Genomic DNA, 24,478 nt, shown 5'->3' with positions numbered 1-24,478 from the left:
TGCAACAAAACACATTAACTGATCTGTGTTTTTGCAGAAACATACGTTGCCAGCATTTACTCTGGTGACTGGGTTGCATCCTGGTAAAGACAGATGAATGAAACCAAACAGATGCACACTGGATTATATTAAACTTTAATGTGCACAGCGTGATATTATACAGTAAAAGCAAGGAAGGAAAAAAAAAATCTTATAAAAATATCACCTTTAGAGCTTAAAAACACTCAATTCAAAGAACAGGTGCTATGATATTACCATCCCTGTGTGAAGACAGCAGGTAGACCGAAGGTGACGGAGTTGAAGCGAGCTCAATGTCTCAACAAAACATAACCCCTCCCACCCCATTTCAGAAACCCCACCCAACCAGCTCTCCCTTCACCCATCTCTGGGCTGGGAGGCATCAGTTTTGATGCTTTTGCAGCATCGTGTCCACAGTCGAGAAGCGGGGGCAGCAGAACAAACAAATTAGGAGGGATTAAAAGAAAGGAGACAAAAATAAAGTAGGGTGCAAAGTTTGTCAAAGATGACAAATAAAAATCAATCTAAAATCACTCATTCCACCTCACATTGTCCTATTCCAATGCATTAACCTGTGTAAGTACCACAGTGCGTAAGAAAAAAATCTCCACACAAGCTATGCACACACTGCGCGTCCTAGGTGCAGTGTGTGCAAAAAGTAATTGTGAGTCTTCTACAGCCCTATGTGGATATACAAGGGAGATCTTCATGTGCTGTTCACTAACAATACTTACCCAGAGGTTAGTGCACTGGATTGAGGCCACATCCTGTAAAGTCTCATTTTCTGCATAAACACCCATACAGTACAAACAGGAAGTTAACCCCTCGAAGTTCTTCATATCATAGTGTAGAAAAAAAAAAAAGAAGCATTCACTGTGGAGCTACGGTGATGAGTATTTAAAAAGGCATTGAGCTTCAATGAAAATGTTTTAAAGCTAAATTGGTCAGAAAACCCGCGTGGGAGTTAAAAAAAAAAAAAAAGAAGAAGTTCTTGCAAAATTCAAAATGCTAACATTCTCTGTCACACACTCGTGTCATTGTGAGGGTAATGGTGGTGAAGGTGGAGGCGAAGTGAGTAAGCTGATGCACAGAGCAACTGAGCTGCGATCATTCGTGCATCATGGCGCTGTGTGGCGGGCGTGGGCGGTGGCGGACGGCGAGTTGCTGGCAAGGGCGACGCAGGTGCATGCAGGAACGAGGGCAGGTTCAGTGTGTGAGACTGCTGGAAAGCCGGGGCGAAGGGGTGGGGGGTGGGCGGCTTGTGTCGGCGGGGCGGGAGGTCATGCGGGGGGCAGAGAGAGTCGTGCCGCCGTGCTTGTTTGGCCTGCGTGGTTGTTTTGTTTTTTTTGCTGAGTCAGATAGAATTTGGCAGCGCTCACTCTTTCTCTCTGCGTCGACCCTTCCCGACCCCCCCCGACGTCCCACCGTCCTGCCCTGCATGACGGCTCCAAAAAAAAAAACACAAATAAGCACGAGAGAAGACAGTGATACACCCTGACATCCCCCTCTTCACATGAATCAATCAAAGAGATGAGCTCTCCACAGAAGAATGGAAGGAATTTATATCATGTGGCAAAACTAAAAGGGAAACAGATATGGAGCTTGATTGCTTGCTTGACAAAATGAACAGCGAGGAATTAAAAAAACAAAACAAAACAAAAAAAACTAGAGAACACAAACAAAACGACAACATAAACCCCCCGGAGAATGACCCTTTGATTTCCTGTGCCCACCCATTTGGTTACACCAACACTGGAGAGAAAAAAAACAGCTGGTGGAAAAAAAGGCGAGGTCAGGTGCCATGTGACCACGCCCCTTCACTTCTAAACAACCTCCTCCCAGCTCTGGAAAAGTCTCACTTCTCGTTTTCCAGAGGTCAATTTTTTCTTCTTTCCGAATCTGACTTTTCCCTCCATCTGTGTGCCCCCCCCCCCATCTTCCCTCCCCTCTTTCCGTTAATCCTCCTCCTCCCCCTTGCGGGCGCTACACCTCCTTGGTCATGCTGATCCGGATGCTGCTGAAGCACTTGCCCATGGCCTCGAACAGTGGGTCGCAGAAGGTGTGCACGCAGATGGAGTAGACGCGACTGACGCAGTGGATCTCGATCAGGTAGCTCTTGACGCACGGCACCACCGCCCAGATGTGTATGAAGGACAGAATGGCGAAGAAGATTCCCCAGATCAGTGCCAGGGGGATGCCGACTAGCGCCGTCAGCAGCCGGTAGCACCAGTACTTGGTGACGGTGAAGGTGGTGAAGCTGGCTTTCCACACGCCGTCGAAGCTGTAGGTCCCTGCGGGCTCAGCAATCACGTCCTCAAAGTCTACCTGGAGCGGGAAGAGAGGGAAGAGTCAGAAAATGTGGGCAACATTTCACCAGAATTAACACACTGCTTATTTGTGAATAGCTGAGAATGATCTGTCTGCACATTTTTAGCAGGACAACAGGTTAATTCAGAGAGATGAACTGAACTGTAGTGGCTGGTGGCTTAATAGGAAATATGAAAACTTAAAGCAGCTACAAGACACTTTTCTTTTTGTTGACTCTGGCGGCCCCTGTGGACAAAAGCGGTACCAGCACCACAGACACCACAGTGTCATAAAGAGCTTTTGGAAGTGGAAGAAAATGGGCAACACATTCTATTCCCATACTCTTTTTAAAAAACAGCTGTTTGCAAGATGCATGGTGATGAGGTAATGTATCTTTTTGTGTCTTCGTAAGATAAATAGCTTCAAAATAATGACGGTGAAACAAGGTAAACTCTGTTTTGGTAGCCTTACTGTTCATACACCTAGCCTAAAGCTTACAGATTTGGTTGCTCGGTAACAGTAATTTTGTTGAGCTAAAGCTAAACTTGTGTTATTTTAGTAATGTTATGGCTTGATAATAATAAGACAATAGCAAGATGTAGGTCCATAGCGATGCCATCATTAAATTATGCTTTCTAAGCCAGCTGCTCTGCTGCTCTGTGACAATACAGAGGTATCCACTGCCGTAGCACCAGACTACAGAGCAGCTTCTTTCCTCGATTCATCCTCTGCAATCCGCCTCAATTTTTTTTTTTTTAATTAATGACCAATTGCAGGCATTAAGAAGAACTAGTATGGCTAAATAGAAATGTAGCCCATCCTCTCACTTATAATCTTCTTCTCATACAGAGGCATGTTTCAAAGTTCCTTGTCGTATTAATAAAGCCAGTATTTACGACTTACAAACCCTTAATACAGGGTGCTTTATTAGAAATAGATATATCCTTGCTTAGACTTCAGATTCAGCTCAGCCAGAGACATCCAGAAATTGACCATTTATAGCAAATATTTATGCGATTAGATGCAGCAGAAGAGACTCTTCTGTTTGAGGAGGTCTCCAAGAAGAAGTGACAATTCTATGGGAGACTGAATTCAGAATGGGAGTGTTATTGTGATGATGTCAGGTTATAATGACAGTGCTGTACACCTGCATGAATATGACTGTATGTGTCTATCAGCTGGTAGCCCAGAGGCCGAGAAACAAGCCACTGATGGTCAAGCATCAGCTAATCCAAGTTCTTTTTCTGAGCTACATTTTCTGTTAATTTGATCAAAATGTAATTTTAGAATGTTTTGAGAGGATAAAACTACATCTCACCTACTCCCAAACTTTGTGCTATCAAAATGATTAGTGGCACTTAAGTTAACTAAGTAAAATCTTATCTAAAGTGAAAACTAAACACCAGAGACCATCGCTCACCGAAAGTGACTTGCACCGTCCTGTAAGCAGAGACACGTTGGCATTAGACTCATCATTATGACTAGTCAAATACCTTCATCCACCGCCAACAGTGTTTCACAAGAACCCTGATACGGTGCTAATGAAACCACCACACAAAGTTTACGGTCCTTCAAATCTGAACTCGTTATTTCCACATAAATCAGCTGCTTCCCTCCCTGCTGACATGTCACTTTGCTAAGATGGAGGGTGGAAATCCTGACAAGATTTACATCTCCCCTCGCAGTGACTGGTACACAGTGTAACCACCAGCTCACCGCCCCGCCCAAAGGACTGATTGCTACACACACACACACACACACACACACACACACACACACACACACACACACACACACACACACACACACACACACACACACACACACACACACACACTATCTCTGGCATCTGCTTTGCTTTCTGCAAACCAATTTGGAAGATCTTTGTGCTCCAGAGTATCTTGACAACATCCAACTCAGAGATAAGATAGATAGATAGATAGATAGATAGATAGATAGATAGATAGATAGATAGATAGATAGATAGATAGATAGAATTAAACTCTTGGAAATGGATAAAACAGCTGTCCTTCAAGGCTAAATTTGGACCTAAATGGTTGAACTAACGAGTAAAATATTTAGCTGCTCTTAGTTTAAAGGATGTAGCCAATAAAACACAGTCAGGACTTCATCTGCTTCGTGGTTTAAAGACACCATGTCACCATTTGATATCTAAATAATTATCAGGCTAAATCTAGTTCCTGGAAGCTCTTATGTCTGCCGTTGTAAATACTCTGTGTGTGGTATGTCTTTATTAGGACATTCTGTGGTGCAGGAAGCGACGTGTTTCATATTTCTGGATTCGGCAGGATAAACAGAGGGGAAAACTGCTCAGTTAGTGTGACCAGTGGTAGTCACCACGATTGGAGAGAGGTCAGAACGAGTGCTACAGTGCCTACAGAATCTTCTTCTACAGAGAGATTAAAGAGGAAGACATCTCTGTACCGCCCACAGTGTTTGATTGACAAGTGATCTGTGGTGCACCTCCTCGAGAACAGTGTGCTTTCAGTGTGCAGTGTGCTCTCAGGCCTCTAAAGGAGACAATCCCTGCAAGTTGGCAACACCTGACCTGAGGAACGGAGGGAGAAGAGGCAGCGCGCACACTGTAAACACAATGCCGACTCTCCCTCTTTCTCTCGTCTTCTCCACAGGCTTCTGAGCGCAGAGTCAATATTTATTTTACAGTTACTTGGAGACTGTGTCTCGTCTAACACAGCAGGTCTAATGGCTGCAATATCAATAAGTCACGCAGATATTATCCAGTGTCGCACTGCCTGTGAAATGGAAAAGTGTTTGGGACACCATCCATTGTTGAAGACGTGATGTCCACTGACACAAGCTGACTGCTGACTGCACATCATGCATTAAGCATTTTAGATCTCTGAAAAAAAAGAACTCGATCTGTTCACTGATCTCTCTTTTTTAGATGCTAACTTGAAACTCCTTTGAAAGTTGTCTGCACTCGCGCTGAGAAGCACCTGCATTTTGCTGGAGGATGTGATGAGAGCCATCGTTCTGATAGGAAATCAAATTCTACTTTGTAAGGCCATATCTCCATGTTTGAATAGAGATATGTATCACCATTTAAGTGGAATAAGGCTGCAAAACTTCCATCTTGTTGATGGAATACCTTTAGGTAAAATGCTTATTTGCTTTCTTGCATGAAAGCAGTCGGACAAGAGGGCCGACGCAACTTTCGGAATATGAAGCAGGACCTAGGAGCCAGTTAACTTGGCTTGCAGTAGCGTAACGACTTGAAACAAAGGGAGCCAGCACCTCTGGGGCTCACTAATTAACATGCTGCATATCATTTATTGAATCAGTACAAAAAACATTCAAAGCCTTGTCTTAAAACATAGTTTTGCAAGCCAGTCCTGCATCACCTCATAAAACCACAACACAACACTTTTTACACTTTTGTGTAGATTAAACTTGCAAATTATAAGTGAGCTCTGAATGCATCAGTGCACCAATTTTTTATTTCCTCAGACAGACCTGGGCTAGCTGGTTTATCTTTGAATAACTAACTCTAACTCTATATAACCTTCTTGAACTCTAAGGGAGAGATATGAAAGCAAATAAGCACATTTACCAAAAAAAGAACAGATTTGCAAGGATAGTAAGAACATTGCGAATTGTTTTTAAATTTGCCACATTATTTCAAGTATTTGAGTGTTTCAAGTGTCCGTACCTCGTAACAAGGAGAGGTTAGGTGCACTAGAATGAAGAACATAAAATAACTTATTGATTAAAATACTTAAATAAACATTTGTTCACTTTGGAGCCTTTGGAGTGTAGGGTTTACATTAAATATTCTACTCACACAAATATGACACAAAGTAAATCAATTGCATTGATAATTCATTATTAATAACTCACAATAAATATGTAATATACTGGCATTATTAAAAACTCAATCTTCCAACCATAATGAGTGCAGACTATAAAACACATCTTGAGTTCACAGTGTTCTATATGATGTAAGAACACATGTCATGTTTTCCCAAACCTGGATGTGTTATTTTGGAGCAAACCTCGACAAATATTCCAACTGAGCTCCTCAAACAGCAGCCTGAGAGTCCAATTCTTTTTACCCCATGCAGTCAGAACAAAGCCTCTCACATGGCACCAACTGGCAGAGCTCACTCCAGCCTTATATTATAAATCTGACTGCAGCCACAAAACCAGCGCGGCGTCCGTTTAATTTTTCCACAGCTACAAATTTTAAAGTGGACCCACTCTGCTTCAGTTTCCAGAACTTTGATTGAGGCTAAATGAGGGCCTTCAGCAGAGAGGCACAAACACGACCACAGCGGGACGGTGGAGAGTTTGGACTTTATATAGTGAAGCTGTTTGGTGCTCTTTTCAGTTTGAGTTTCCTAAATACCGTAATTTATGCAACATCATATGGAATAATTATTATCATTATCATGAGGTTTGGCACTTTACTATCTAGTCTGTATAGAATCATTATCATTTCAGATTTTGGCACAGAAATGGTGAATATCACGCCAACATTTCTATTCACTCCACTGGTGTATAAAGATTTGAAGGAAGCACTGTTTGAAAAAGAAAAGATGACATCTAAGGAGAAGATATGGTAACCAGTGAGGATTTTAGATTGAACTCCACAGTAGACCACATTCACATGGGTTGACGGTGGAAAGCTTAAATACTTTTTCCCATATTTTGCTGCTGTTTTCTTGGTTGCAAGTTATGTAAACAGGGAATATGACAAATGATTATGATTTAGCCACTTCCCAATTGATCAGCTACTGCAAACATGGATGGGTGGTTATAATCTTGAGGGACGTCAGGCCATATTTCAAGGGAAAACAATATTTGATAACCCTTTAGCTAATGTTAGCATTCAACCATTTTCTAGCCAACATTACTGTTTCATTACCTCCAGTGTGATTCACTTTGGGGCTTGTGTCCAAGACTTCCATCTTTCCTATTGTATCGTGTAACACTATCAAACAGCTGTTGCTGTTAGCAAGGAAGTGGTTGTATGCTAACGTTAGTTGTTAAACAGAAGCTAATGGGTTACCAAAAATGTTGTCTTGTCTTTAAATGTCCCTCCAGAATTTCATTTTCCATTGTCTCTTCAGTTGCAGGTCTATCAGGAAACTAAATGGTAACAATTTGTCAGATTGCCAACATTTATAGGACTTGCAACCAGAGCCTCCCATCCTGAGTGTGATGGCTGTTCTGTGAATGTTACTGCTTCAAGTTGAATCCTAATTGGAATAAGAAACTCAATGATAACCAAATAGAAGCATCTAGAGTTTAACTAACATTTAAAATAACATTTAAAAAAGAACTTGCTGCAGTTGGGTCAAAGCCTGGAAAGCTGCGGTCCAATCAGAGGTTTGATATGAAACAACGGAGTCTCGGGGTCAGCATGTGACCAGTTGGCAAGGCGACTGTATTATTGAGTAAATAAGGCGAAGGGCTATTTCCAGAGCTCTATCTCCAGGCTGTCAACTATGCTTGAATAGACAAAGTGGGTCTCTGGAGGAAAAGGTCAGAGCATACCACATTAATGGACTCTTTTGTTGGTTCGAGGGCTTTGGTAGTCAGGGGAAATGTTTGGTTTGGTTCAGGGGAGAGATTAGGATGATTGACAGCTGAGACATACTGTGAATGACCACTATGCAGGGACTGTAAGCACATGTTACTCTGTTGCTTTTTGCAGATTCAAAGGTTTTTCACTGAGATCACATAGCCACTTCAGTCGCACCACTACTTGACAAACGTCCAATCAGTTTTAATGAATCAGTGAACAAAGATTCATCGGATGATTTTTCATGCGATGCAACCCATCGTTTGCATGTGTTTTTGTGACTCGGCCATTGTTTTGGATTTGCATGACATTTGCATAAAAAACAAATCACACTGCACTCAGCCTGAAATGGTTCATAGTCCATTTGACTTCATATGCAGAAATGTTAGGGGCAACAATGTTAGTGATCACACGTTAAAGTGTGCAGGTTGCCTAAAAGAAGTAGTATAAAGCTTTTTGGGGCTCCAGAGGAAGCCAACAAATGACCTCTTGATATCACGCAGAGGCTAAGTTACATTGCGGGTCATGTAGGCACCAGGTTTTGAAAAGAAAGAAGAATGTGTGTAATAAAAAAGCCAAGCAGTCTGGTTCTGCTGTATAGCTGTTGTTGATTTGTTTATAAATTGTCCATAATGAGTCAAACAGTGTTAAAGAAATGTAGCCTACATTACCCATAATGCAACTTATCCACTGAGTGACATAACTTGAGGCAGTTTATCAGATTACACGCAGCTTCTTTTCACGACACATTTACTGTTACAACCGGCGTTTAATCCTTGTCAGGAGTTTACTATTGTTGTGTTTTGGAGATACAAATAAAGACTAATTGATTGACTGATTGTTAAAAGCACAGAAACCAGTGGCATGACTTTCTTTTTTTACGAAATGACAAAACATATCTGATCGGATCAACATCCCAGATTGATGTAATCAAGCATGATCAAGAATCAACCAATAATAGGCTTTACAGTCCCAGAGGGAGTGTTTCATTCCTTCAATTTGACCTTCGGTCTGCTGTCCGAGTTCAAACTTCTCACAACTCCCTCTCACAAATTGTCTCCAGTCCAATTGTCTTTTATTCCACTGACCCCTCCTCGCTGCTATATAAAGACTCGGTAAATCTCCAGAGGCGAAATCTCTCTTTGCAGGGAAAACTCCACATGCATGTCAGTAAAGGAACTTGTTTGATGTGGGCAGGTGATTGAGGCCAGCTGCAGCCGCTACGGGAAAACAGCTTGTATTCCTTTGATTGCAAGAATGCATCGCGCGTGTGTGTGTGTGTGTGTGCGTGTACACTACATACAGAATGTCTGCATGCACAGTGCACGCATTTACATGTGAGCGCTGCATGCGGGGGGGGGGGGGGCGGTCACGGTGGATTGCAGAACAAGGCTTGCTGGAAGGGATTCCCTGCTTGTGCTTTTCATTGGGGCACACCAAACATGCTTCCAGTTGGCAGATCTGTTTCATTGACCTCAAAGCACCTTGGAGCTGCTCTATACAGCAACACTGTAAAAACTACAGGCTCATCAGTGTTAATCCTGACAACCAGTGGGAGGCAGTGAGTGCCTTTGGGTTCCCTCGCGAGAGGATATAAAATAAAAGTATTTCTCTGCATGTGTCGGAGGTTTTCTCGAAAATACTCATTAAGTCTGCACAAAGGCATTTCGGCTGCTTTTCCAAACAGTTAATGGCGGTGGTGGAGGAAATATTCAGAACCTTTATTAGTAAGTAGAATTAACCATCGAATAGTGAGTTAGTAAAAGTCTGACATTCCAAATGTGTACGTTTTATGAGAAAAGATGCGCATAAAGTATGAACATTTTAAAGTATCACAATGTGAAGCAAGTAGGTTGAATTGGGTGATCATTTACGATGCATTATCATCATCGCATTTAAAAATTTTTTGCATTAAAATGACTGAATGCAGTGTTGGGTGGTTTAACTTTGGCTATAAGAATACATTGTTAGTTATTTGAAAGTCTATAACCTGTAACCTGGAGTAGATGTATAAAGTAGCATCACTTTAGATTACTTGAATTGAGCAAAAGTAACTCAGAATTGCTCTTGAGTGCAGCGTTTGGGTTAATGTACTTAAGTCTCAGACTCTCAGCAGTTCCTAGCAGCGATCTTAATTTGTACAGTGTGCACGCATGTGATTTCAGATCATTTGCACCAGCGTCTGCTGAGCTGATTGGAGAGGGGCGGGACAATCATAAAGCTGCATTCTATTCTGAGACTGGAAGGAGACTCTGACTCACTGTCACGACTGAAGGGAACTGGGAGGGAGAGAAAGCAGAGCGATGGAAGAATTCAAGACAGAGGCAGAAAACAGGAAAAGTAGAGGTTGAAATCCATTTTCTTGTAGAACAACAAACACATTTCAAAAGTCCTATGAGTATGTCTTTGCTTCTACTCAAAAGACAATTTGGTGAAACTGTTAATGTTGCAGAACTGGAGGAAGTATATACTGTATCATCGTAAAGGCCATGTGGAGCACGTTTCCTTCTTTCTTTCATACTGCAGTTTATAGCGGGAGCCATCTTTCATCCACTAAACAGCAAATGTTAATTGATCACACGTGAAACGTATTACACAAATGTATCACATGTGAAGCAGCATGTCACATGGCGAAAATTAACATCCTGGTACATGTGGTTTCAGACATTTTGCAAATGATGAAGTCACAAATTATACGAGCATGTGAGCTGCAGATCCTTAATGTGCCCTTTGAAAAAAACAGCATTTCACATGATGGAAACTGACATTTCACAACTCTAATATGAACCCTCCCATGTGCTTTTCCACTCCTTCTAATGATTTCTCACTTTAAACATCATCAGTATCTAATAGTTTTATTTCATATATGTACAAATCACTCTCTTTAAGGTATGTATGTAATCTGTTTCTCCATTGTCTTTGGCAACAGGCCAATACAGCTTCACTGAATTTACTCACAGCTCACACAAAAAGAGTAAAAAGGGCTTCTACTGCTGCTGATTATCTTTCCAATCAAGCAGAATCAATGAATTCAGACTATCAGTAGTCATTTGGAACCTGACCGCCACCAATAAAAAGCAACACATGGGTATTTGCTCCACTGACGCAACTACAGGCATGTAGGGATGGAGGGAGGAGAAGACTAGAATGGGAGGAAAGAAGGGGAGGGGAGATGGGGAGTGGTGAGGGATATCCCCTCCGTCTAACCAGCTACTTGGGTGTTTCCCTGTTTTAACAAGGCAGAGTTCAGGCATTTCAAAGAACTGACCCCTCCTGTCCCACGCAGAGAGCCGTTTGACCCCACTCTTGTGAAAAAAACTGCCCCAGCTGGAGAGGGGGGAGGCCGGGCTCAGACAGCTGCCGCTCCCCGCTACCATGCAGACGCGTCAGGTGGCTCCCAGCGCGCCACTCCTCTGCTGCTGCAGCCTCTCTCCCTCTGCCGACTCCTTGAAACAAAATAAACGCTCCCTATTTGAGCGGTCAGACTGCTCTCTCATGGAAAGAATGCTGCTTTCCCCACAGCAAGGCGTGCGCAATAAGGACTGTGGGAAATGTGCGTTCCAACAACAGGAAATTAGTACTGTTTCCTTTGTTGGAGCGAGGATGTTCAGGTTTTCAAGTCCGCCACTTGTGCGGGCGCGCAGATATTTACACGTGTGGATAGCTCGCCAGTGTCTCGACTCAATGAACTTCAATACCTCTGCAAAGCTTCTTCCCTAATAGGGGAAAGTCTCTGAGGGGGAACACTGCTGGAAATAGCGGTACAATAGCAGTGCGCAAAAGGACTTGCCGTGCGCCTCTGATGCGCACATCCGCACATAACCCCACTTTGACAGCTCCTGCAGTTCGGCACAGGTTCCACAGCTTATTTAAGTTTACATTGATTGTCAGGCGGCTCCACGGAGCAGAAGTAAAATACAAACTGTGCAACAGGTATTCTGGTGAAGTTGAAGGTTTCATTGTCCACATAAAGCTCACAACAGCTGCAAGTTTCACCTCAAATATAAAGCTCAAAAGTTCAAGCGCTCCAGGTTTGACTCACCTTGACAACGTCGTCGTTAACGCGCTTTGGGTCCCGGTTGACCAGATCGATCTCCTTGGTGTGGAGATCCTCCATCGTCTTCTCGTTCAGACTGTCGTTGTCCATGTCTTTGTTGTTAGGTTTGTATATGTTCCCTTGTTTTCTGATGAACGGCGAATGCAGAAACTCCTGTCAGGATCCGGAGGAGGCAGAGAAAGAAGAGAGTCAAGAGGAGGAGGGATAGTGCGCAGCGCGCTGAGAGGGAGAGAGACTGGAGCGGCGAGTTACCAGCCTGCCCCACAAACAGGGATGGGTTTAAATGAATAGAACGTGAAGCACCACACCCCTCGATCCAGCCGCAAGGGGTCCTCACCACCCGGACAGAAACCTAACACCCTGACTTGACATGCAGTTGATTCAACATGTACCTGCGAGTATGGCAACATTTTTAAGAAATGCGTAAAGACGCATATTCCAACTTATTAAACATTCTCCCTCGGGCTTTCTCTAAACACATTTAAGATATTTTTGAGCAAACAGGGATTATATGGTTTATTTGTATTCCTACTTGTGCACAAATTGACATAGTAAAGTATGTATAACACGTTGGTTTCCGCGCCTATTGCTTTAAAAACAGCGTGCGTAAAAACCCGTCCAGCACCCACAGTGACCTTCGCGAACCTTTCAAGCACATACTAATTTGCACTCTCAATCACATGACTTCCATAGATAGCGTTAAATTATGTTCACGATTTATGACTGACGCCGTCTGTTAGGAAAGGGCTGAGGGTTTCCTTTCCTGTGCGCATTTACGCACACAAATATAAACTTTTGATGCGTAAAAACAATAGTCGGTGGTTCTGTTTCTAATGGTTTAACAGGTTAAATCTCACACCGGCATGCTAATGTATACTCAATGGTCCTTCACATTCCCTGAGCGTGCGTGGGAGAAGCGTTCATGACTAGGTGCCAAAGAGAATGATAACGCTTGAGACACAGCGCTCTGGAGTTGGAAAAACATCCAAATTTCCCCCATGGATGAAAATCATGAGCGAGAATAATCAGCTCCTCGATGAAGACAATTCAGTGTCAGCTAGAAAAAAAAAAAGGTTTAAGTCCAAATAGCGCCAGCAGTAGCTACATGAGAGCCATACTGTACCTCTTCTGTTTCGCCGTCCTTCGGTCCTCCTGTCATGCTGTCCTAAAGTTTGAACAGATAAAGCGCGGTGAAACAGACAAGAAGACAATATAGGAAGCCGAGTGGGAGGCGTGGAGGCAAACTGAGAGCACTGGGGCTCTTCTCGGGGACCTGTACAGTGATCTAATTCCTGCCCTGTTCGCGAACGTGACTAGAATTTAATGCCAGAGCTGTGAGGGAAACCTCCGGTGTTTCCTCCTCAGGTCCCGCAGAGCGCGTCTTCGTTGCCCCGGGAGTCACCTGTGTGCAGAGACAGGGGAGTCACCCTGTAACCTGCCCGGCAGGAGGAGAGACTGACGCGATCCTAGAGTGAAAGAGGTGTTTTGACTGGCTTGGAATAACTTTATTTGGGGATCAAGGCAGAGTCCTGGAGAGTATAATAACCTTTTTGTTCAGTGAAATGTGGGCGTTAATTGGGAATGGCAAGGTGTGGATATATGCCATACCTTAGCCTCAGGGAGACCAACTCCAGTGGTTATAGAAGAGAGCAAGAAGAGAAGAGTAATAGAAAAGAGAAACCAAGAGACTCGAAATAAAAATGAAATAAACACAAACATTTGAGGATTTTTGACTCATCAAAATTAGCTCAGCTGTTTCAGTACATAACCCTGTCTGTCAACACTTTCTTCATCTACCCTCCGAAAACAAGTTTATTAATATATTTTCAGCTTTGATGTGCCCAGATCTGGTGAACTGACTCTCTAGCTGTTGTTCACCTTTACAAAGGGTTGGAAGCCATGCTGGTCACTCAGGTTTGTTTACATTCTTGCAACAACTCACCTTGGAGAGACACCAGCTGACACACTCAGGTGCTTCCAGCCAATGGATATGTTAGGAACAATTTATGGGTGTGTGTGTGTGTGATGGGAGAGGCACTGAAATAAACCTATTGGCACTGAAAAACAAACTGGTTTCTTTTACATCTTTTCGAGTATGAATCTGTTTTGTATTGCTGTGTCAGAGTCACTTGCACACAGACATGTCCTTTGTTGAGCCGTTTATTTGTGAACAACTGCAGTGGTAGTGACTTGTCAATCACAGGGTAGCCACACCCATAACCGTACCCTACTTTATCGTCCATTTTACTCTAAATGGAACCATAATTTAAACATCTGAACATCATGCCATATTGAGGGAGACTTGAAACTAGCGATAGAGACCATAAACCCATTAAGGAACTGTTTACTGAGGTCGTAAATCAAATGAGAAGTGGGGCAGAATTCTCATATGCTTACATAAAATCTGACTTTTTGCAACCAGTGGAGTTTTCCCCACGGAGCTGGATGTTGTTCTCTCAATAATGATGGAACGTTTCCTTCTCGCAGTCGGAACTCGCAGCTCATGAATTTCTCAATTTCCAATAAGCCATTGAGCCTGCAGCTGTAAATTAAATTGATTGTGGAAGTTCTCCTAAAAGATGTGTGAAAAAAAATCCTAATAATAATAATAATCCAGCAACCTACAACTCATAAAAGATGGATTGTGGTTGAAAAGCAAATGTCATGAATATCAGCTTCAGCTGTAGCTACATTAGTTAATCATGTATAGATCATCATCACTGACGCCGCACACTGAGGAAGACATTAGCTAAGACCTTTGTGCTCGTTATTCTTCTCCTATATATATGTACACAGACACTGTGGACACTGAAAGGGCTTTCTGTTTGCATTCAGCTCATATTTTGTGAACAGGTTGCTCGCCTCGGAAAGATGTGTTACAATCAAACATACTGCACATACTCTTCTTTATTTTAATGGGTGTGGCAGTTAACACAGATCCGAATAACCAAATGCAAACCTATAAAGAGGTTACGCTGCTAGGGACTGCAGAGGAGGCCGCTACGTCAGCGGTTTTTATATCTTAGCAACGTTCTTATCTGAAAACAGTTCTGCAGTAGGCCTATGTCAAAGATTGCTTTTGCACTTGACTCCAAGTGAACTTTCAGGTTACAGGACGCAGAAAGTGCTGTCAACATGTAACGTGTGATGAGGCCTCCACCACTCCAACACAACTTAAGGTACATATTGTAGTTCTATGGCAGAACAGGACCTGTGGGAACTTTTACACCGATGCAGTTTCAGTTTATGATCCGACTATGAAAAACATGTAAATGTGTCAGTCAGAGCGGAGACAGAACAGGTCGTTAAACAATCGATGCTGTCTCCGTGCCAGTGATGTTCTCATTTTGGAGGATGTTGCTGGAAAAGCAGCGTCATCGCAGTCAGTGTTCAACATCAGGGTGACCTTTCCGATCTTAAAACAGTGATGGCTGTTTTGTCGAAAAACAGCAACTGGTGGTTCAAGAGTGACATAAATTCATCTCTAAAGGCCTGACAGTGAGCCTACACACCATGATGAAGGCTACGACTGGATTCATTAAGAGCTGGTGCAGCCAATTCATACACAGTCGAGCAATTGTGATCTCTCGTCTGGTGTAAATTTACCATCAAACAGGATCTGACGCAACTATCACAGGTGCTAGTTCTGTGGACATAAGACTGATAGGAATCAATGACTGTCACAGAGGAAGTGCTGGAGAATGATTAGGGTTGGGGTTAGTCATGGTCTGACCATGACTGAATCCCTTGGGGCTCATAAGTGATAGCTTAATATTACTGGTAACTAGAATTTCTCCTCAGCCTACATATTCTGTATTCATGTGCAGATATCTGTTTATAGAGATGACCACAGTAGTAATATTAAAAGCAGTATTGAAAGATGTAGTGGTAGTAGAGAGAAAATACTTCTAATAGAAGCAGCAGTGATGGTAATAGCAGTAGAAGAAACAGTCATTTAAAAATGGGTTTGACAGAGAAGAGGAATTTTGCCCTCAGCTGACCCTCTCAGGCAGCGTGTCCTCCCAGCTCGTGTGTGTCTGTAGATGGCGAGAAACTTGGTTTGGTCTGGCTATTTCAAAAAGGCCAAAGAAGAACAAAAAGAATGTGTGCTTGAGCTGCTGACGTCAGAGAACAAAAGGCTTCCGTATGTCAAAACTGAGCACCACTGAAGATAATAGCAGCCATTTAAGGACACTGCAGGAGGGGAGCAGTTGTAGTAAATAGCAATATCAGTGGTGGCAGTGCGGCACTTATAGAAACTTATGGAAATATGTAAAATCCTGCAGCTGTTTAAGTTAGTTTAACAGGTAGAAATACCGTGCAGGCCTGCAGCTCTCACAGTGAAGCCTCGGGTCATGTTCCATCGACCCACAGCTCATCTTTGTATAGGAAACTGTCTTATGCAATCTCAGCAAAGTGATTTACGAGACCTTTTTCTGGCACTCAGCCGCAAAATCCCAAGCACACTCATCTCCTGTGACAGGAGAAGAAATCACACACAGAAGAGTCACCTGGAGGGGAAAAAAGTCTTTATTTTGGTTGTGGAGAACAAATTTCCAAAATGTGCAGTGACAGTTAGAAATGACTGAGAAAATAAAAGCAGTCGTTTTCGTATTTTTTACTGACAGATGCGTGTCAACGTTATGATTTATATGCCTAAAATGGAGAAATAACTTGAACATTAGCTGAGGCTGCTACGTGGTATTGCTGAGGAGAGAAAAAAGGTTTTGGCCGCACACCTGTGTCTTCGACTATTGCACAACCCTACTTTGAATTTCCTCTGAAAGGTGAAAAACTAAACAGCTCAATTGGCTGGCAGCTTGTCAGCGGTCTTACATCAGTGAAAGGATTAGAAAAAAAAAGCTCTGACAGGATGGCCGGCCTTCAGTTGTCAGCTGGAAACAAAACATTTCGTCAAACAGTGTCTGTCTGAGGGAAAATATGTGACGCACTCTTTGCGATCTGGTTCAGCAGGTTAGCGTGTTAGCCAGCAACGCAATGTCTCCTATATTCTGCATTATCTTATGCCCACTTTATAACAATCAATATTTTAGTCCAGTGATCATTTGTCCACCTACTATTGGCATACCACTTCCTCCATTCCACATTCTCCTGTTTTCCAGGTGCAATACATTTTGACTCAGTAGCATTTAGCCAGTAAAACTTAACAAATCAAAAATAATGTTTTGGGAAAAAATCATTATATCTACTGGAGTTACATGCTTGGATAAACTATAAAGAAAGAATAACTAGCCGGATCTGCAACCGAGCTTTTTAGCCAATTTTAGCCTTTTATTTTGCTTCAACAGTTTTCTGTTTGGTTCAATCTCTGTGATCTCGTCAACCCTGTCTTAAGAGGCAGCAGTTTTTAGAGAGCAGGAGCACTGATAAACCCACCGCGCACTACCCGCCCAGCAGTAAACCGAAGACAACGTTAGCAAGTAGCTTCTAATGGAAGTGACACAGTGGTAGCAAAACAGTCAGATGTTTTTTCTCAGAAATAAAACGGGTGACAGGAACTCTCCATATGACAGCGAGTGTTGCTCCACGTCTGTTGTTTTTTAACAGATACACACAATAGAAAATGCGCAATAGAAAAGCGGAGATCTCACCAGAATCAGTATCTACTTGACACTCAGCTTCGTAAAGTCTTCACTGATTCTCTCTGTAACGCTCTCTAAAGTTGAGATTCCAAAGCTGATAGCGAGTGGGAACCGGGCAGGCTTGTACCTAAAAACTCAACCGCATCAAATCCACTGCAAATGAGGGAGAAGGACTCCAAGATGCAGCCCACTGACTAGCAGTGCCGGAGCAACAAGCACCTCTAAATTGAGTACGAGTCTCGAGCAGGATATGTGTTACGCCTTCACCACACTGAAGGTATCGTTGTGTAATTAATAAATATGAAAGCCTTCGATAATATCGATTCTGTATTCCGACATGGTTCAGTAACATTTTGAAGCGACTCTATTTCGCATACATAGATTCATATAAAAGCAAATGCCCTAGATTATTGCCGATGCACTGTGAACTCAACGCAGCAGTTACAGTAAAATAAGCCTGGAAATGTGCAACAAGCTGCATCTTAGCACTCAATAATATTCATATGAAGTTCTCTTCAGATTATATGCTCTGATTCAGTTCACACATTCAACCTCTAGCTGAATGATTTGCAATATATACAATATATATATATATATATAAAAAAGCTGAAATATTACATCTCTCAGCGAGTCAGCAGTATGTTTGGCCTAACAACAATGTTACACTCCTCTCCGCTGATTCTCTCAGCCACAAAGTAAAATGGAATGACAAGAATTTTTTTTTTGGTCACAATCAGCAAAACAACTCCATGTTTGGTGGTGCACACAAGCTTCTTATAAAGTCCAAAATAGCGTCACAACCATTTACTTCCCCTTGGTGATGTTACTGATGAATCATAATTGACCTCGGCCATGTGGATTTGTTGATTTGCAGGTTAAAGGACAGAAAGGGGTACACTTGGTTTAAAGCAAAAGTTTGTAGGTTTTAACTGCATTTACTGACTACATTTCTATATGTTTTATCAGGTCCCATCTAAACGTTGATGTATATTTAATTATATGTAACATAAATATCTGTAAAATGTTCAGCCCAATTATTTTTTATCTACAGTTGTATGTATCAATAGTTATGTGTAAAGTACTGTGTGCAGGACTCTTCTGGATTTCCTATTTTACTTTATAAAGAGCTCATGTATTCCACAGCAAACATCGTTCACTCTTTTTTATCCTTTAACTTCAATCCGTCCTACGTTTCAAAGAGGTGTCTGCGTCAGTTCTCGCTGGTCTTCACGTGAACGGAGGACAGGCACTTTCCCATGCTGTGGAAGAGCGGAGTTACGAACATATCCGTCAGACTCCTCCACACCACCTGGACCGATGGTAGGAGCATCAAGAGGCTCTGGACCACCGGCATCACCAACCTGGAGGGACAGAGTCAAAGGGTCGCTTCGTAACAGATGCTAGGAAATTACGCTTTCAGAAAGTGCAATGAATGGAAAGTACATGAGGCTACTAGTTTATTTGATCTTATTTTTACATTTTCCTTAAAAGGTCGATTGTGTTGGATTTAGTTGGATGCAGAGGTGAGATTGTAGTTTGCAACCAACTGAATACCCCTCATCTCACCCTCCACTGAAAACGCAAGAAGTCCTATCTATAGTCAGTGTTTGGTTTGTCCGCTTTGAGCTACTGTAGAAACAATAAACAATGACTCTTGGTTGCAGCTGATAAAATACTAATGAATAATAATAATTATAAATATCAAATGCCGTTTCTGCCACTAAATAAGTCTCAAGTCAAACTCCATGTGACCAAACTTCCACTTTAGAGTCGCATTCTAGGAAATGTTGCCCAAGGATGCTGCTGATGGGGAGTTTGTTACATAATTAATACTTGCGAACTTTGTAGGGTAAGTTTACCTGAAAATTAAAATTCAGTCATTACCTACTCAACCCCAGTGAACACGGAGAGTCAGGTGGAGTTTCGCAGTCTACGATACATTTTGGAGCTTCACAGCGAAACAGAGTTGCATCATTCTCCGAAACAACTCAAGTAGACTGAAGTGAACAACGGGGACAATGTGTGGAGCTCTTTTATTTTTGTTGTTTGTTTTTTGGAAGTGGAAGTCTCCATCCACTTCAGTTGTTCAGGAGAATGCTGCAACAGCGTTTTCCTGTAAAGCTCCAGGAATGTGATATGAGACACGCAAGAGCTCGATCAAACTTCTGTCCCCGTGTCGCAAAAAAGCAGTACGAACGTGTGTACGGTCTTTGACTCTAAAAATTACTTAATACTAAGCTTTCTTTTTTCCCTCATCGTCATTCTCAGGACACTTCATTGAATTTCTGTGACATCTATTTGCTCTGATTCTCGCCCCTGACAGCATCTGTGTCGATGCCATCAGTGTTTCTGCAAACTGTCTTGAAACAGTTTGCCTTCATTGAGATGTGTTTTGGATGTGTTTACAGTCATTTAAAAGACATTTTCAAGTCAGTCAGAGGGTTTCATATGATGTTTTGACACATATTTGCCATCTTTTTTCAATAACTGATGTCTGACATGTGTGTGTTATCTTATCAACTACTGGTCTTGTCTCATCTTTTAGGTGGTATCTTTAAACTCTATTAAGAGTTGCATCATGTTGTTAAATTCCAGCCGCCTGTGACCTTCGCTCCAGTGTGTTCCCTAAAACAAAAAGAGTTGAGAAAGCTGCGCTGTCCGTTGAAGCAGCACCCAACTGCGTGGTCTCCCTGTCCTGACATTCCTCACGTATTGACCGGTTCGGCGTCGCCTCTTTGTCCTCTATTGATGAATACCTGCAGGGACTTCCTCCCTCAAACGTTGCAGCTGAAGGAACTCTTCCAGATCTTGCGACCTCACCTGGGTGAAAGGTCATGCGAAATGTAACTGCAGCTCTCTATCTGCAGGTGAAGAATGTCCCACTCTGGTCTGCAAACAGGCCCATGTGCTGCTGCTAGAATGCCAGCTATCTGGCTGAGGGCACGGGGCGTTTTACTTTCCACTACCAGTGGAACTTTAACATTCCTCCAACTTTCCACAGAGCGCTTACTTCACGGCGTAAAATGTCGTTTCATCAAGTGTTAATAAATGGACCCTTTGGCTTGTGGTTGGGAACGTATATGCGTCTGTTGCAGCTGGTTTAACTTGATGCAGGCACATTTAGCGTGACATGATTATCCAAATAAAGGTATAAAATCAGAGCGCTGACAAAACACTTCGACCTTAAACTACATGTGACGTTAACTTCTTAAAAATAACCCGTGTCAATGTTTTCCTAAAGAGCCAGAATAAGCATGCTGGCAAAAGGCAGTGGGCCCCTCAGGAAAAGTCCCATAATGATCCTGTAATGTTCCCACAGCAATCTAAACTGTGTATAAGTGATATCATCATACTTTAACAGTGTGTTTACACAATTTTGCATCACTTTAAAAACTTTTAAAATCGTCACATTGGAAGTTATAATGTGTTAAATGATGATGTTTTGATATTTTCAGCTATGAAACTTTAAAATAAATCTCTTTGATATACTTTTACAGGTACTTTGCTCATATATTCAAAATATTGTATGTCTAATATGATGTTTGAGTGTTATTTTTTGGGTAAAATAACACAATCATTTCTTGTTTGTGTTACATTTGGCACTGTGCCAGACAACCTCGGCTTCAGATAAGCACCGAGCAAAAACCCTGCAGGTTGAGAGGAACTTCTTCCTACCAGATGTGGATGCAGCTGAGCACCCCGAACACCACCCCGAGGATGAAAGCCATCGGCACGGCCAGCAGTGTGGTCAGCACGCGGTAAAAGATGAATTTGACCAGCTCAAAGGCGGCGTGGCTTCCGATCCACACTCTGTCGAAGCTGTGCGAGGAGATGGGCTCCGCGATGACATCTTCAAAACCGACCTGTCAGATCACATAAAGGCACGGACACACAATGAGCTTGAAAAATAATCAGCACAGGCAGGCAGGCAGGCAGGCAGGAAGGTCTGTGGAGGTGATGGATTGACGCGCGGGAGGCGACTTCCAGGTATTCACGCCTAAGATTACCAGTCTCGCAGTTTGTTATAATAAAAACAATGAGGTTACACTGTTAAGTAAGTGTAGATAACTCAACTTTACAATCGCTACCATGAGTAGTTTCACTTTCAAAGAGAAACCCCACTGATTGTTCGGATTTTACCTTCAAGTGCGCGTTGATGTCGTTTGGATCTCGGTCCGGCGCCGCCGTATACAGCTTCCCCTTCTTCGACAGAATGGGCTCTATCGACCTGTTAAACTCATCTTCGTCCATAATGATGCTGGTGTCCGATTTCTCCTTTTCCAGACCCATGTCGTACGGTCAGACGGTGCAGGGAGAGCAGCTGGTGACGGTGCGCTCTGCGCTGTGCGCCGGACTGAGCGGCACCCCGCCCCGTATGGAAAGCAGCGCAGCGTGGTGCCGAGGAGACACAACAAGCTCAAAGTCACTTCCCCGCAACATTTCACGAGCTCGGTGATGACTGACACTACTGTGCAGTGCACTGACCTCCAGTCATGAGCCGTGGGGTCCCCAGCTGTTTACACCCGCCATCTTCTTTCATGTGATTAAGCGTGATCAGAGTACAGCCTGCAGGCCTTTTTTTTTCTTCTTTTCACTACTCAAGGACTAATATATTTTTTAAAAGTGGTTAGTTATGTGAAGTCTTTTCCCATTCTCACATGATGTTTTGGAAAATGTAACCACCTGTAGGTTTGAATTATTCAAACATCAGTGAACAATACCCCCCTGGGGCCTTATTGTGCTTTGGAAAGAAACACCCACATGTTTACCCACACACACTTTGCAACTATAAAAGCCTGGTTATTATTGTTGCTGTAGCCGAACCCACTGTTCTACCTGTTGAGTTGATTTACCGCAAACCTCTTGTGCGAAGTGTGTGGATTTATTACTCCGAACACACCAGCCAACATTGTTAGAATACCTGCAGGTCCTCAGATGTCTACACGAGAACCTCAACAGGATGAAATGTTCCTCGGGCAGCCGCTGCTTCACATGATGGAGATGAATTTGTTTGACCTCAGCCCGTGACCCCTCAGGAACACATACGTTTATGGATTTGTTACCATAATAATAAAGGCTGTGTGACGTTACAGAGTCATACGTTTGTTTTCAGGTGTGCACATGTGATACAGAGGATTTCTTAAAGGATAACTCCACTAATTTTACACATTAACGTATGTTTACAGGTCTTGGAGAGTCCTTCTGCATACATGAAAAAGTAGTATGTATACTACTGTACTACTACTACTAATGTATACAGAGGAAGCTGCATGTAATCGGATTAATTACAGCCAGTGATGTCACTCGGTGCATTGTGGGTAATGTAGGTACCAGGTTTAGAAAAAGGAAGAATAAGGTGTGGGAGAGAAAGGCCGGGTCTCTGGTTCTGCAGTCCAACAGTGTTATAGGAGTGCAATTCTAGACATTTACATTTAGCAGACACGTTTGTTCAAAGTGACTTACAGTAATTCACACAAACATTCATACAGTGATGGTTGTGGCTGCCATGCAAGGTGCCAACCAGCACACAGGAGCAATTTTGGGGTTCAGTATCTTGTCCAAGGACACTTTAACATGCAGACCTGGGGAATCAAACAAGCAACCTTCTGATAGCAAGAAGCTTGCTCGACCCCTGAGCCACCGCCGCTTTTCAAAGCCTGGCACCTATGTTAACCACACTGTAGCTTACCCAATGAATGACATCACTGGAGGCAATATGGTGGATTTCAAGACTCCCTAAAACTAACCTCTTTATTCTATATGGAAAATTCTAGATTCACAAATGCAAATTAGCTTAAGAAAAAGAAAAAAAAACTTTAAATGACTAACATAGTAATCAGACACTGTACTGGAACACAACATGCCCTGAAGAACTGTTAATCACTGAAAAACTGTAAGATCTAAGTCTTTTTCTTGAATGTGTTAATTGCATCATACATGATACCTACCTACCCTATTTTTGATATCTTTATCATCTTTGTCTTTCTTTGTGTTTTCTTCTTTCTTTCAGAATTGTTTTTTTTTGTTTATGGGTTAAACATGATGTAAAACAACACAAAAGATTAAGAAGACTTCCTGAAACCACATGCACTTTAGCGTGTAAAATGTATGGAATTACCCTTTAAAATCTCTGCTTGAGTGTATTGAGGGAGAGCGCTTGTATCTAAATATGTCTGCAAATGAAACATGCCTACATTCACACGTGTGTACAGTAAACACCACAAAACAGGCGAGCATGCATAGTGTGGGAACACCAGAAACACGTCTATCAACATATTGCAAAACTCTGATGCCAAATTGTCATTTTGACAACAAACTTTCAGATTACCTGGAAAAATTCATGTCTTGGTGATGAATTATACCCTACAGTCATATTTTTTCTTGAGTATATATCATGTGGAAAGAAACCCAAAGCAAACAAACAACACATTGAGGCGTAACTGAAGCTGCCAGATAAATTGCAACATTTAAAAAGCCTTCCAAAATGATACTCAAGTACCTGTAGACTACCTTACAATTGTATTTACAATGATAACCTGTGTAACAGAGAAGATAAGGCTATTCGTTTTCTGCTGAGTATAAGTAAATCAGTTCTCAAGCCGCTGTGGGACAGTGGGACTATCGACGAGCCCTGACAGGAAAGGGAGGGGTGGAAAAATTTCATATTTGTAACTTTCTGCAACAAGGACTACATTCACATCTGTGAAGACTTTTCAAAAAGACAGACACAGAAAAGAGTGACTGAGTGGTGTTTGGGGAAGCTTTGTCACTGCCATGTGTGGATACATGTCTGTGAAGAAGATTGTCCTTTATAGTTTTTTTCTGTTCTGCATCTCCTGCCTGCAAGATTGCGTATACAAACAATACGAGGTACTTTAAGAGGGAATGTACAAGCAAGTTGCATGACATTTTTATTCATTCACATCA

General features: G+C 42.4%; 2 protein-coding genes and 1 long non-coding RNA gene across 3 annotated transcripts; 1 reads left to right on the top strand and 2 right to left on the bottom strand.

Moving 5' to 3' along the window:
• Positions 1-119: 119 nt before the first annotated feature.
• On the bottom strand, positions 120-13,370 carry cav1 (caveolin 1). The gene is made up of 3 exons (XM_030427009.1): positions 13,072-13,370; positions 11,934-12,101; positions 120-2,343 (listed from the first exon to the last, which is right to left on the bottom strand). The coding sequence occupies exons 1-3, from the start codon at positions 13,105-13,107 to the stop codon at positions 2,002-2,004; spliced, it is 546 nt and encodes a 181-aa protein (XP_030282869.1). The 5' UTR covers positions 13,108-13,370; the 3' UTR covers positions 120-2,001.
• A 3,090-nt stretch (positions 13,371-16,460) lies between these two features.
• cav2 (caveolin 2) lies at positions 16,461-21,985 on the bottom strand. The gene is made up of 3 exons (XM_030426930.1): positions 21,692-21,985; positions 21,227-21,414; positions 16,461-18,912 (listed from the first exon to the last, which is right to left on the bottom strand). Exons 1-3 carry the CDS (start codon positions 21,839-21,841, stop codon positions 18,762-18,764), a joined length of 489 nt encoding a protein of 162 aa, XP_030282790.1. The 5' UTR covers positions 21,842-21,985; the 3' UTR covers positions 16,461-18,761.
• LOC115587226 (uncharacterized) lies at positions 21,414-22,641 on the top strand. Its single transcript, XR_003984985.1, has 2 exons — positions 21,414-21,538; positions 21,836-22,641. It is a non-coding gene; the product is annotated as an uncharacterized LOC115587226 (long non-coding RNA).
• The last annotated feature ends 1,837 nt before the right edge of the window (positions 22,642-24,478 follow it).

Source organism: Sparus aurata, chromosome 8 (assembly GCF_900880675.1).
Source record: "Sparus aurata chromosome 8, fSpaAur1.1, whole genome shotgun sequence".
NCBI classification, from domain to species: domain Eukaryota; kingdom Metazoa; phylum Chordata; class Actinopteri; order Spariformes; family Sparidae; genus Sparus; species Sparus aurata.
This window is presented reverse-complemented; position numbering and strand designations above follow the sequence as displayed.